Source organism: Gastrolobium bilobum, unplaced genomic scaffold (assembly GCF_033153095.1).
Source record: "Gastrolobium bilobum isolate Gb01-03AN ecotype WA unplaced genomic scaffold, APGP_CSIRO_Gbil_v1 utg35244, whole genome shotgun sequence".
In the NCBI taxonomy this organism is placed as follows: Eukaryota; Viridiplantae; Streptophyta; class Magnoliopsida; order Fabales; family Fabaceae; genus Gastrolobium; species Gastrolobium bilobum.
The window spans coordinates 25,801-41,163 of NW_026897644.1; the positions used below are offsets into that span (position 1 = coordinate 25,801).

Below are 15,363 nucleotides of genomic sequence, written 5' to 3' on the forward strand. Positions count from 1 at the left end.
AAATTGATTAAATTTGTATCTTTGGAGAACCAAAATGGGTGTTGATGTTTAATCTATATTGGCTAATGTGAAATGATTATCTATACATCATATAGATAAAGGAAATCTTAGATTTATGCGGAAGCGGTTTAGGACCTAGTACATTGGTATGCTTACCGAATCATCCTTGTTTCACAATTATCTCTCGGTGCGCAGGTCTCGTGTAGAATCTTCCCTTGTAGGATTCCTCTTCACGAACAGCTCACCTCAGCGCCGTAGCACGAACAACCTCCTTGAAGCTGGACTGTGGCAGATCTTCCAGACTATCTCTCGAGGAGGATGAGATGGTTGTGTGGGCAACCGTTCAGATGATGAACGTCTGCCTCTTGGGGTTTGTTTCTGATGATCTGTTCACCTTAGAGGCACAAGAGGAAAAAACTATGAATATATACGCTTAGGTCTTAGACATAACTCAACCCTAAGCCTCATGGGCTCAAGTTTCACTGAAGCCCAATAGGACTTTAGTGACCAAAAGAGCATATATCCAACAATCTCCCACTTGCTCTTTAAGATACAAACTTGAGTTCGTAAACCCAAGACCATGTAGCCCATAAGCTATCATCATCTAATAATATACCCCATCCCTTGTCTCGAGCTAGCCTGGGGACCTACCATTTGTCATTGATCAAGGCTCCTGATAATCTTTACAAGATTATCTAATTCGGCGCTACTCCACTAAAAGCCCGAACGTGAACTCCAAGATTAATGACCTTTATAACATTAATATGCATTGCCCCTTTATAGAATGTCTATTGTTCATTGATTAGTTTTCTGTAACCCAATCAATTATTTATTCCCTTGACTTTGATAGTTTCTCTAATGGATTACATGCACTGGCCAGTGTCTTTAATATCCAAGTACCGAAATATATCAAGGGGACATTTCCTATAAATTCCTTGTTGTTTATCTCATAAATACTGATAATCAAATAATCTCACTCCCAAAACACCGAGTTATTGGCCGTCAAAAGATCGGACCTCACCCGTTGGTAAATCAAAGAATGAAAACTATTTGATTACCTATTTATAATAAACTCAGGATTAAGAGCAATCACATAACTATAGTTAACTGGAGATTTGATACCTTATGACAGAAAAACAACCTTAATCAAATCTCTCCTTGATCCTTTCAATGTGAATGTTAATTCACACCAATATTTTACAATGATTCGGACAAAATCATTTCATAAAATATTGCAGCCTGAATAAAGTGCCCAACTTTATTTAACGGCTGTGACTCTATTCATCAATTGTGAGAACCTATGATCATGTCCTCCATGAACGTATCCATATGATCATATACTCCACAATTTGATCTGGACCTTTATGTTTGTAAATAGTGCGCAAAATAAATAAATAAAACCTTATTTATGAAATTCAGAAAATTATTTTATTGTTTCATCGTCTTACTCCAAGAGCGCAATGAAACCAATAACTCCCACTTGCCTAATGCAAGTCTGGGATCCTCCTAAGACCCAAAGAAGTAACATGCCTCTCGAACACAAGTTCAGGCAAACTCTTAGTAACTGGGTCTGCAAGATCCACCTCTAATGCTATCTGAGTTTAGTGAAAAACTCATAGCTCGAGGTTGATTTTCTTGAGTCAATATCCACTTGAAATAACTGAATTTTTGAAAACTCAGCTTTTCAAGACTCCCACTAGAATATACCAGCATATAATCTCTCGTTCTCTAAAGATACTTGAGTACATGCTTAACAATAATATAGTATTCCTCTAGGTTCAAAATGGTACTATCTCACTACTCCCACTACGTGACAGATGTCTGGTTTAACGCCCAACATGATATGCGTGAGTCTACCTTTGCCAAAGCATAAGATATCTTGCTCATGCATTCTTCCTTCTTAGAAGTCTTTGGTCACTCCTTAGGAAGATGAATTCCACATCTGAGAATTATAATTCTTCTATTAGAATTCTCATGTTGAATTTTGGGTTTTGTCAATGTAAGTAGCCTGAGGTGATGCCAACAACTTATTCTTCCGGCCTCATAAGAGTTTTATACCAAGAATATAATTGGCTTCCCCAGTACTTCCATATCAAAACAATAACTTAGCAAATTCTTTATGCTTGATATTACCTCCACATTGTTTCTAATAAGGAGCATATCATCTACATAAAGTACCAGAAAAGCTACTGTCTTTCGTTGTATCCTTTACATACAAATACACATCATTCATCAAGGTTCTCTCAAAATCAAAATTTTGATAACCTGATCAAAACTGATGTTTCAAGACCTGGATGCTTGCTTAAGTCTATGAAATAGACTTTCACAACTTGCATATCGTGTGTTCCTACTCATTTGCTATAAACCCTTTTGGTTGTTGTATGTAGATATCCTGACATCCAACTCCCAAAATGAAATCTCATAATTGAGACTTATAGAAACTAAGAGAATCTGGATAGACTCAAGCATGACGTCTGGCAAAAAATGCCTCCAAGCTAGCTTTGAAGGTTTTCACCTTTTTGTCCATCCTCTCTTTGCCTTTTATGTCCACATGCACCTTGTGGGTTTTACCCCTCTTGGTGTCTTTAATAACTTAGTATTATCGACGATGGGCCGTACAATACTTTATTAAAATTTTGAAATTATTAAGGCTCAATAAAATCCAATCATGCTTATCCGTTGGGGCCTCACATGATTATTTTATTGATAGGCCCACAATGCGCCTGGAGGTTAAATTAATTTCTTAATTTAAATCTCCTCCCATAGATATTTAAGTCCAATCTAATAAAATCCAATCATGCTTATTCGATGGGACTTCACATGATTATTTTATTAATGGTCCTATAATGCGCTTGAAGGTTAAATTAATCTCTTAATTTAAATCTCCTTCCATTCAACATAAGCAACATTTTCTAATTTCCAAGAATTATTTAATTGAGAGTATCCTTTGTTTGATTTCAAAAACTATATAAGTAAGAGCGCCGATAAACGTTCGCTAAGCTTAACATAATTTTGAAAGCATTAAGGTCCTGAAATCCGGTCACTTTACGTCAGCGTGTGCTCCAAACAATCATGATACATGAATGTTGTATGCAGCATGTGTTATTCCATGACCATTTTAGAAAACCCTCAAATTACTCGCAAAATAAAAGAATTCTCTTAGGAAATTTTATCTAATTATTTTTTTAGATTTAAATAATCCAAATAGCTGACTTAATTATTAATCTAGATTGCAACAATCATAATAATTATCATTTATGAGGATAATTTGAAATCAAAATAATTTCCATAACGATTATTTGTCTTGATGTTAATTATCCAAAATTAATTAATTCAATTATTAATCTAGATTTTTAATAAAAATCATAATAATTATTAATTAATTTCTTAGGATGATTTAAAATCAAAATAATCCCATAATAACTATCATACTAATCGCTGAAGACATAATAACTATTATGCTCATGCAATCATACAAGTTATGCAACAATATGACACCACTTATTCTATATGGCATGTTATCGCAATAAAGCATGTTATCAATCATATATTTTATACCAATCAATAAAAGCATTAAATAATAAATCATAATTACTTTAATTCATGGCCTTCCTATTTTAAAGAAAATAAAATTAAATTAAATTAAATAATACAACTTTGAAAATCGACTTTCGCCTAGCCCATAGTATCTGTCTCAAGCCCCTTTAGGGTTTCATGGGCCCAAAAGCCCAAAGACCCAATCCTTTGGCGAGAAATCCTAGAACGCGAAAGAGGAACCCTAGCCGTCAGGTCTGCCGCGCCGTCACCTGAAGTCAAATCAGGATGAAACTCCAGGGGAAGGACCGCCACGTAGAGACGAGTGCACCGCCGCCGGAACCACCCAAAAAGGTGGCCGGACGCTCCCTCACTCTCCCATTCTTTTCCGGAGAGTGGCGGCCACTCTCAGACGCTTGTGGAGGCGCGTGGAAGAGCGTGAAGGCTCCGATCGCGGAGATCCACCCACCATTGCGTTCGTCTTTCCGTCATCTTTCCAACCATATATAGATCGCCCCATTCCGAGATCGGTAGGTCTTTGAAAAGTCTCCGACAGTGCTGACTGCGCATCTTCCTCGCGATTTCTCGATCTTGAACTTTTACAAAATATTGAAAAAATACACAGAAATTCCAAAAATAAACAAAAACAACAAGGAGGAAACCTAATCATATGGGATTAGCCTCCTTGTTACAAATCGAGAAATACACGAGAGACCCTAACCATGGATTAAAGCATTTTTACCGATTAAAATTTAAACTTTTATGAAAATGAATTATAAAATACACATGCTAGATTCATACCATAATCCTAGAACCCTAGGTGCCACATTTCAAGAAGCAAAACTAATTACATGAATAGTGAAACTAGATTCACATACCAATGTACAGCCAAGGCTCTAATACCAATTGAAGGAAATCTTAGATTTATGCGGAAGCGGTTTAGGACCTAGTACATTGGTATGCTTACCGAATCATCCTTGTTTCACAATTACCTCTCGGTGTGCAGGTCTCGTGTAGAATCTTCCCTTGTAGGATTCCTCTTCACGAACAGCTCACCTCAGCGCCGTAGCACGAACAACCTCCTTGAAGCTGGACTGTGGCAGATCTTCCAGACTATCTCTCGAGGAGGATGAGATGGTTGTGTGGGCAGTCGTTCAGATGATGAACGTCTTCCTCTTGGGGTTTGTTTCTGATGATCTGTTCACCTTAGAGGCACAAGAGGAGAAAACTATGAATATATACGCTTAGGTCTTAGACATAACTCAACCCTAAGCCTCATGGGCTCAAGTTTCACTGAACCCCAATAGGACTTTAGTGACCAAAAGAGCACATATCCAACAATAGCGCTGAACACTTGTGTATATTTCTTCGTTTGTTTAGTATGTGTTATAATATTTACTCAGGTGAAGTTTAATTAGGGCATTCTAATTCTCTAATTTGAGAACATTAACTCAGTTTTTATTACTTCTGATGGTTTTATAAGACATGTTTACTCTCGATTTTTTCCTGTAGCTCATCCGTACTCTGGAGTAAAGTCATCATGGCTCACTGGTCAATTAAATATCTTCCGGTCCCAACTTACATGCTTTTGTGGCTTTCCATTATTCATATGTTGGGTTAGTAAACAGCCTAAGCAAGCATTCTTTTTTTGATTAAATTGCTTGGGGAATTATGTCTACAACTTTTTTGCAAACCAGGGACATTTCAAAACAAAATCGGGGTATTGGCTTAGTTTTTATTGACTTGCTCATTGATAAGTTTCTTCCACTCATGTGAAATGCTTTATCATATTTGTCCACCGGTTGGAGGGAGGTAACCTTTCTTTATTATTCCCATCATTCCCTCATGAATCTATGACTCAATTTCAATCACAGGATTTGATCAACCCAAAGAATAGTGAGTTTGAATTACGAGAGTAACAATTTCTAGGAAGGGTAGAAAGCCACTAACCGAAACCGGATTAGTCAAGCTTATTAGGACTTCGGATACGGCTTGGTATCTATCAAATAAAAATTAATAAAAAGTCAATACTTTATTGATCAAGCAAAATAAAAGTGAATATTGGATGGAAAATTTTAAATTGACCGGCAATAAAAAATAATTATTTCAATTTTCTCCTACTATTTTTTTATTTCTTCATTGTCTATGATCAATGTTAAACACAAAAGGATTCACTACAGATTTAGATAAATTAAGGAAATCAATTGTGCTAAACAAAATTTTAAGGGTAGCTGTAGATGAAATAAAGTTGGAGGATTTTGAGATTTATCTTAGATAAAGTAGAGAAATAGATGCTTGTTCAACTTCTTGATAATGGCATGCACTATTTTTTATCATTTAGTATGGGAAATACATAAAGTTGCAAACTTTTGAGCTCAAGCCTTGTGAGGTGGAACCTCCGTTCCCACCAACAAATTCACGAAGAACTTTACTTTAGTAGTAGTTGATATCCATGATAATACATCTCGAATAGGATATACTCATCATCCAAGGAGCAAATGGCTAGAATACATTCCTCTCTTGTTCCAATAATCAGTTTTAGGTCTAGCTGACTTGCTCTATTCTGCAAAGCACCGACACTTCAAAAAATCTTGACGTGTCGTGTCCGACACTCACCGACACTCTGACACTTCCCGACACTTCAATACTCGTTGCAAAGAATCAAAAAATGTTCAAAGGTTACGTTGCGTTGCATTTTGAATTCTAACTATTATATTCGGTAGATTACGATTACGATTTTATTAAGTTTAATTAATATAAACATTTGGGATATCTTATGTTTCTTTGCAAAATTGATGGATATTATAAATTTAGCTTTATCTTTTTTAAAAGTATTGAATACTAAATATAATATACACTACATAAATTAAAAATATAATATAATATCGAAACGTGTCTTAACGTGTCGAAATTTAACATCTTTTAGAATTAACGTGTCGAAGTGTCGTGTCGTGTCATATCTCGTGTCTTGTGTCGGTGTCAGTGCAACATAGGCTCCATTTATGTATATATTCTCTCTTGTCGCTTTATTTATATTTTTTGGGTAAATAAAAGTTTAGATTATGTATGACCTAAGTTTTTGAATAATCCATCTCTGGTATGAATCATAGAAACTGTAAAAACTCAAACCTTTGCCAAGTAAATGCCTGTTAGAATACAGAATACCGGTCATATATATGACCCTTTTTTGGTTTGTTTTAATTGTTTAGTGGCTCAGGATCACATTAGAGACTCAAGAAAACCTTGCATAACTTAAACGTTTATGCTAACTCTTGTAAGTTTGTACTAGAGGCAGGACAAACATATATCAAGCATGCATCATAACTATTTAAAGAAGCTTGTTGCCTAAAAAATACCAGAAATGAGGTTTTATTTTTATTTTGGTGATAGAAATCAGGAGTTTGCCGCTATACGTAAAGGTACCGAATCAATTGGTGGAGCCATTGCTTAAGGTTCATTATGTGATAAAGCTAGTGAAGGATCTTTTAGGCCCACAATGAAAAGGGATTCCGTCTCCACAACAAACGGTGCGACTTCGCTCAAGGCCCACCATTATACCACTGCAGGATGCAACCTTTTAAGACCCCATTTTCCAAGTTCATGTTGTCCTACAATATTGAAATTTATGTTGACAAAGAGAAATTCGAAGAATCTAATGAGAAGACTGGACTTGGATTTGAGATAATTTTCATATATTATAAATTATGTTCCTCTTTAATGATGTGTTGCACAATTAACTTTTACTATATATACAGTAATAATGATTAACATTAAAAAAAATAAAAATTAAATGCATATCTAACGAAAAACTTAATCGAGAGAAATTTGTTTGTAGTATATGATGATAAATTCTTAATAAAAAATAATATATGTGAATTGTTGATTTAAATACTGTGGTTGCTAATACATACTAAAAAATTGCTCTCCAATGATAAGAAAATTACATTCCATTTACTTAAAAAATCTATGCAAAGACTTCTCGCTGAATCAAAGAGAGAAAATGTGGGCCCCTGTTCCCCCACAGGAACCCAAGACCATGTCACAAAAATGGGGAATAAATTTTACAAAAAATTTGCTAAGTTGTTTTAATCCGAGTGCGCTTTCAAAGTAAGGAACGAAAAGCCAAACACTTAATTCCTTAAGAGAGTGCTTCGGAGAATTTTCATCACTCGTTCCTAAACTTGCATTAATATTGTTAGTACTGCAGAATCATTTGAAAGCTTCAAAAGGACAAGGGCCATCTTTCAACAAAGCTTGAGCCAAAAAGCCATCCCGCACATCATTTCCGTAGTCACCCCGATCCAAGCAACCTTAATCATCATACTTATTTCATTCAAACCACCTCCTACCGTCAACAATTCCATCCATCAAGAGAAGGGACGACAAAAAACAAATAATCAGGAACTCTAACGAAGAAAAGTCAAAAGACTTTGAAGGAATGCCAGAAGCAAAAAGAACAAAAATAACTGTTAACAATGTACTAGAAAGAAGTACGTTTTCCAAAAAGGAAAGAGGAAAAGAAGTTAAAAACAAAGATGTTCCCACCAAAGCCACAATGAAGTGTTCCTGCATAAACAAAGAAGAGCTCAGTCGTTCCCACTCTTAACAACCATTCCCAAATACGTCCACAAAAACTTAAGCTCCATTACAAACCCTCCAAAGTCCCTTTGATTGAAGAAGACAAGTGATTCACAGGAAAGCAGACGCAATTCAAGTTCAAGGAACCAAATTTCTCCAGAACGATGAGAGAAACAGTACCCATGAGTGATTGACGAGATATGGATCAACAACCTTTCAAGACTTTGATTAAAATCTCTCTTAATTTTACGAGCTATGACATAACTCTGTTTCTGTGTGAATTTTGTTCCTTGATTGTTGATTTGTGATTGTTGAACTGCTTCTGAATAAATTAATGAATTCAGCATTGAGTTGTTCGGGGACAAACAAAAGTTAAGTTTTGGGGTATTTGATGGGACGAGAATCCATTCCCATTTCATTTTTTAGAGAACAATGTCGGTCGTTCCGCCCCCTTTTTAGTCAATTTAGTTTAAATATTAGTACAAATACAATAAGTGTTAAATCACTAGAGGGAACGACCTACAAGATGTAAAGTAGAAAAAAGGGGTAAAACAAGATAAGAGCTAGTTGTCCTTTTCTTATCCCACTAATGATTGCTTTTACTTTTTGCAGTTAACTCTAAAAAGCAAAAAGAACACTGCAGCGCGCGATAAAGCAAACAAAGGACATTATAGTGCGCACAACAAAGCAGCCCAAGGACAACACGACAAAGAGCAGGGCAGACGACCAAGTTGCTGCATTAAGGGCCAAAAGATCGTCTTTGAGAATCAGTGCTAGAGGACGGATCAACCTTGTCCCCATCTGGGGAAATCAATGTCCATCATCGATCAAGCTAAAGGGAGTCAACCTCCGTCTAACAGTGCAGGAAATGACTCTGGTTAATCACAAGATTGTCATCGTCTAACCCTGCCTATAAATAAAAGATCAAACGAAGAGTAAAAATAGTTTTGAAGTCTGGGAATCCTTAGCTGCAACGTTGGCATAACCAGCTTCTCACCGAGCTCTTAGCATAGAACAACACCCCTATCTTCTCTACACACCATTAAGTCTCCCCTTAAGCAAAGAACCATATTTATCCACTTTATTTTTACTGTTATATATTGAGTTTTAAAGTCTCTGAGTTTGTAACTTCTTTTCGACTAGTTTGTCTTCGTCAACTTGTATCTCGGGTCTATGGGATTTCAAGTTGTTAAGATTATGTATACATTTTCAGCTATGTCTTTAAACATGACCTAACTTCTTTTTGGAATGGTAAAACTATAAAATTGTTAAATCGCTATTTTTGAAACTCTCTGACTAAACCTCTTGGATTTTTATTGTTTAAGTATTTTAATATCTTGTATCAACTGACCTTGAGCATGACTGAGAAAGGAACTTTTAAAGGGAAAGGATTTCAAACAGTTGAACAATAGGAAGAAGGTGAGTAGTGTAGTAACACTCTCACTTGTCGCCTTAGGAATAAGGGGCCACCTCATTCACAAAGGTTCTATACTGAGTCATTGTTGGAAACGAAGTCGCCATAGGAATATGGGGTTTCGTACACCATTTAGCCCATGAGCTGAGGAATTAGAGTTGGCATTATACAAACCTGAACAAATTCATTGGGCAAGATCTTGAGCCGAGATTTTAGTTGGTTTAACAGTGGATTAGTGGATTCATTCCATTTTTTTAATTTATCATTCCATTTAGCAAATCACCGTGTTATTCTTTACCAAAGCTCATTTTAATTTTTTGCATTTTATTTTGTTTCACACCACACCACACCTCAACATTTATTTCTATGATCTGTCGTTCCTCCTTATATTAGGAAGGACTTGAGTATATAATGATGCGAGGAATTGTTTGAAGTTAAATTGAACCATTTGTCACAAGGGAACACCCTTGAGATACTTGGGAACGTCACTAGAACAATTCAATACTATTAACTTACTCTTTTCATTCTTTAACTTAGCTTAAAATATCAGTTAGTTTAAAATATCAGTTAGCAATACTTTCTCTGTGGGAACGATAATCTGGGACTTAAACACTCCCATTTATTACTTGATGCGTGCACTTGGGCTAAGTTGTCTTCATTCTAGGGAACGAATGTGTTTCCCTTGACTGATAGTAAAAAGGACCAAAAGTCATAATCTTGGGAATAAATGTGTTTTTCTCGATAGACTACAAGAGGACCCAACATATATCTGATTATGGATTCTATGAAGATTTGTTATGATTTAAAAGGAAACTCTTCTTTTCAATATAAAAGAGAAGATTTGGAAATAGGATTGATGGAATAATTATGAAGATCTGATTAGTGATTTTAAAGGAAAATAAAAAGATATGCTTTTTCAATTATAAAAAGGAGGTTTCAAGGGATTAATTCATTCATGCACAAAGGAAGAAAGTATAGGTCAGAGAATTCAGAGTTTGCGAAGATCAAGGACAAAGGTAGAGGGAAATTGAAGCATCATTGTAGAGATCGACCAACACCCATTCTGTGACTTCTTCTATTTTATTATTATTTTTAAGCCAAATATGTCTAGCTAATTTTCTTTGTAGTTAGGAATATGGATCCGACATGAATCCTTTATTTGGTTTAATTCTTTTCATTAATAAATTGTCTCTAATTATTTGTGTTTATCTTGAATTGTTTGTTTAAATTCTTGTATGATCTGGCTAACCATATAGGAATAAAGAGGATTAGAGTTTGCAATAGACATATTGGGGTCTTAATCTAGACAGGGATAAACATCGATTCTTACTTGATCTAGACATAGGCTGGTAGAAATTGCAAACTTTCGTAATTCATCGTGCGTAAGGCTTAATTTGAAGGGGTTACTAAGGCATTAGAATTCCAATTAGGTTAAAGGGTACTTAGATATTAGGATTTAACCAACTAATTATTTAGATGATGAATTGTTTGAAATAATTGGGATAGAGAGTTATTGAATTGAATTAAATCATAAAAGCGGGATCAGATGTGAAGTATACCTAACTGCAGTTTTTTTATTATTGATTTTAAATTCATCTTTTAATTTACTAAGTCTTTGTCTTGAAATTTATTATTACTTGCAATTGTCCTTTATTTTATTTTCATAATTAAAAAAATTACTCTTTTCAAACCAATTTGATTTGTCCAACTTAAGTAAAAATAATGAACTAGTGCTTGAGACACTAATCCCATGAGAACGATACTCTATTCACTTCTTTATTACTTGTGATACCGGTATACTTGTCGTGATTGCAAAATTTCTTAACCTCACTTTTCCCAAAAAAATTAGTGAAAGTTGGCGTTCAATTTTAAATTTTATTTTGAACTAATTAACTTTAAAGAGTCATAACTTGAGTTATACAAATCCTTTTTGCGTGAAACTAGTGGCAATGGAAAGCTAACTCAATAAAATTCAAGTTTAAAATATTTCATAAATTTTGGATGTGTATACTATTCTTAGTTGATCCGTTAACATGACTGAATTGTTGATTACTATGTTTTTAGAGATTGTACTTTAATCGGTCATATCTTAAGCTGTAGAACTCCAATTTCAATGATCTATACTTTTTTAGAAAGCTTGAGATATGTATTATAACACATTAAAAAGTCAATTTTTTTGGTGTTATCATGCATTACCAATTTTAAATGAAAGTTTACTAGTTTTCAAAAATAAAAAAAGGTTGAGAATACAATTAGGATTAATAAATCTAAGTTAGGTATCAAATTTCTTTCCTTCCAATGATTGGCTAGTTAAAATAACTTGATCATTCATAATAATAGAAAGGGGACGATTATACTTACTACCATATTAGGCTTACTATTCTCACTACATGTTTGGTTGCCATTGGATCAACTTGAAATCAACAGTTGATAAAAGGGAAAAATTAACTGTCGTTGACTGCAAATTGATCTAACGGTAACCAAACAGGTAGTAAGAATTGTAAGCCTAAAATGATAGTAAGTATAACATTTCCCTTATTTTTATAGACTTTTTCTCTAAATCTAAAACTATTTGAGGAAAGTTATACTTACAACTATTTTAGACTTACTACTCTTACTACCTATTTGGTTAGATCAATTTGAAATCAACAACAGTTAATTCTTTTCTTTTTTCAATCGTTGATTTCAAGTTGATCCAACGGTAACCAAACATATAGTAAGAATAATAAATCTAAAATGGTACTAAGTATAACTACCCCCTAAAAATTATACTTTGAGTCTTTCTTCAAAGTGTAGGTGATCATTCACGAGAAAGAGTGCATTGCATGTATTATAAGTATTTCCTCTTAAGGCGCATTCTAAATTATTTTGCAACCAAGATAATAGTAGATTCATTCAGTCCACCACTTCGGTTTGATTTTTATCTATTTGCTTATGGCAAAATCTTTTCGTATGTTGCAGGCAATTTTTTCTCTCATGTCCTAGAAACATTGTTATGGTGGATCCCACCAATTTCTTGAAAACAAAAAAAAAACTTAAAGAAAAACAAACTTATTGTGAGATAATAGGAGATGACTTCTCCCAACTACAGGAGAAAATCATCTCCCTTTGCTTATTTATTAAAGAGTTTTCATTTTATCCTTTAACATAACACAACAAACTTTCCTACACTCACAATATTTTGTGGAGCCCACACTTTTTAAAACAAAAAAATAAATAAAAAATTAAGGCACGCAAAACGAATCTCTATAACATTACACAATCACTTTTCCTACAACATAACTCTTATAAAACCTTTATTAAAAGCGCATAAAGTAACTCTTATTTGATTTTCTTTTAGCTATCGTTCGAAGTAGGCAATAATGCAGCAATTATCTAGTGATTTGGAGTTTTATTCTTTTGATTTAAAGTTAAGCTGAAAGAGTTTTTGACAATTGTGAGAGATTTTATAATTGGGGCACAAATTACAAGAATAAATTAAAGTACCTAAATCTAAAAGTTGGTTTGGATAAATTCTTGTATAATAATATAATAGGTTCCTGTAAATTGAATTGAGCATAGTACATAATAGGGGATTCTATCTTAATTGGATAGAAGTATCAAAATTGAGATAGTGAATTTTTTCCTATAATTGAAATTTTTCTTATATAATTACTTATGCTTATCTATTTTCTATTTTTTTATTAGTTAAAATTATTATCTCATTTAAATTCATAAGTTTAGATAATTCAAATTATTCCTTCTTGAATTCATCGGGACCACCAAGAAACGTGCCGAGATTAGCACCACAGGGATAAAGTAAGAGACTTTTTATCGGTATTATCTTTGAAATTTGCATTATTTGAATGATTTGTTTAAAAAATTACATTTGTTAAAATTAAAATATTAAATTTTAATAAAATTAACACAATGTCACGTTACGTTTGACGTTGAGAGAACCATATCATAATATTGTTGGATGCTGGCATGGTACACTCCATATAGAAAGAGTGATGAAAAGGACGTCGACGTGGAACTAGTCTTAGTATAGGTTCTGGCCCTATGCATCACACGATTTATGAAACGTGGACGGTAAGATTTCACGCTTTCACTCCTCAACCTCCTTATAAATTGGGGTCTAACCTTGCATTATTACTCATTCAGGTGAAGTTAGCAACTAGCAATCAGTGTTCATTGCTTCACATTTCTGTGTGTAAATCTCTTCTTAGCTTCTGAATATGTCTAGCTGTGGGTGCGGAAGTGACTGCAAGTGCGGCAGCGGCTGCAGGTAAGGAATTGTGTTTTTGGGTTCTTCTTTATTTACTCAGAAATGGGAATTTTTTTTTTCCTGGGAAAGTTTTGTTTATGGTTTTTTGATTGGATTTTTGGGTAACAATCTCGTTGAATTATATGGATATTTTTGTTTTCTTTTTCTTCCGACATGGGTTTCTGGGGTTGTGATTTGCTGGTCTTTTTTAGGCTCTGTTTTGCTTTCAGAGAGTCTTTTTTTTTTCTTGTTCTGGGAAATTTTTTTGGCCATTATGATGGGCTTTTTGAGTAACCTTTTGGCTGGATTCTATGAAATTCGATGCTTTGTTTTTCTCTCTACATGGGTTTTTAAGGGTTCTAGTCTGTTCAAGGCTCTGCCTTTTTTTTTTTTTTTCTTTCAGGCAAAAATTTTCTGGGTATTTTGATTGGTTTCGTGGGTACCCTTTTGGCTTAATTTTGTTAAATCCGATGTTTCGTTCTTGTTTCGATATGGGTATTTAAGGGAGTAGGACATAGATTTCTTTGAGGCTCTGTGTTTTTTTATTTTATTTTTTTGTCTTTTTCGGTGGTTAGGCTCTGTTTTGCTTTCACTGTTTCACAGTTTTTTTTTTGTTTTTTTGTGTTAATCCGAGAAAATTTTCCTGGGTATTTTAATTGCGCTTTTTGGGTACTTTCCTCCTTGAATTGTCGGGAAAAAAATTGATACTTTATATTTTTCTTTTTCTTGCATGGATTTTTCCGTTTCCATTGAGATAATTTTCCCATAAAACTTTTGTGACTTGAATGTCTTGAAAGTATCATTTTTTTTTATTTTTTTCACATATTTTACACATCATGTGTATCGTAAAGAATCATTCCAAATCAAAACTTTGTAGTTTGTTAATAAATTTATATTATATTTATGTAATACGCCCTTTCGCCTAATAATCCATTAGGCAAATCGAACTGAATATCAAGTTAGTAGTTATATTTTTCTTAACATGTATATTGATTTATTGATTTGTTGATTTTTCTTTCACCGCAGCTGCAATAAGTACTCTGGCTTGAGCTATGCCGAGGCCACAACCACAGAGACTGTGGTTATGGGCGTTGCTCCTGTGAAGGTCCAGTTCGATGGAGCTGAAATGGGTGTTGCTGCTGAGAACGGTGGCTGCAAGTGCGGATCAAACTGCACATGCGACCCCTGCAACTGCAAGTGAGGTGCAGCTGATGAAAGCTTGATGCAGAGACGAAAGCAATATATGTAGCAACAGTTAAAACATAATAAGAAAGTACATGTTTGTTTCGTGTTTTAGAATAAAGTGGCCATGGCTCACCTGCAGCTAATTCTATTGTTCTAGGATTTGTTGAGTGTGTCTTAAGCTATGATTACTTTGTGTTTGGTTGGTCTTGTATAACGTTTAGCTTTTCTGAGCTAATCTGTATCACTAATCTCTGCTTATAAATGGAACACTGTTATGTTACATGAATAAAGGGTTTGTTGATTTACTTCAAGTTAATTAAACATAGTGGCAATAATGTTGCGTTTAAAAAAAAAAACCCATATTAATACGACTATGACACTTTTTATTTTATTTTCTTTGAATAGA

At 34.2% G+C, this 15,363-nt stretch overlaps 1 protein-coding gene across 1 annotated transcript; it reads left to right on the forward strand.

Annotated features, from left to right (window-relative positions):
* Window positions 1-13,634: 13,634 nt before the first annotated feature.
* LOC133308936 (metallothionein-like protein 1) lies at window positions 13,635-15,262 on the forward strand. The gene is made up of 2 exons (XM_061509668.1): window positions 13,635-13,793; window positions 14,799-15,262. The coding sequence occupies exons 1-2, from the start codon at window positions 13,744-13,746 to the stop codon at window positions 14,971-14,973; spliced, it is 225 nt and encodes a 74-aa protein (XP_061365652.1). The 5' UTR covers window positions 13,635-13,743; the 3' UTR covers window positions 14,974-15,262.
* Window positions 15,263-15,363: the final 101 nt, after the last annotated feature.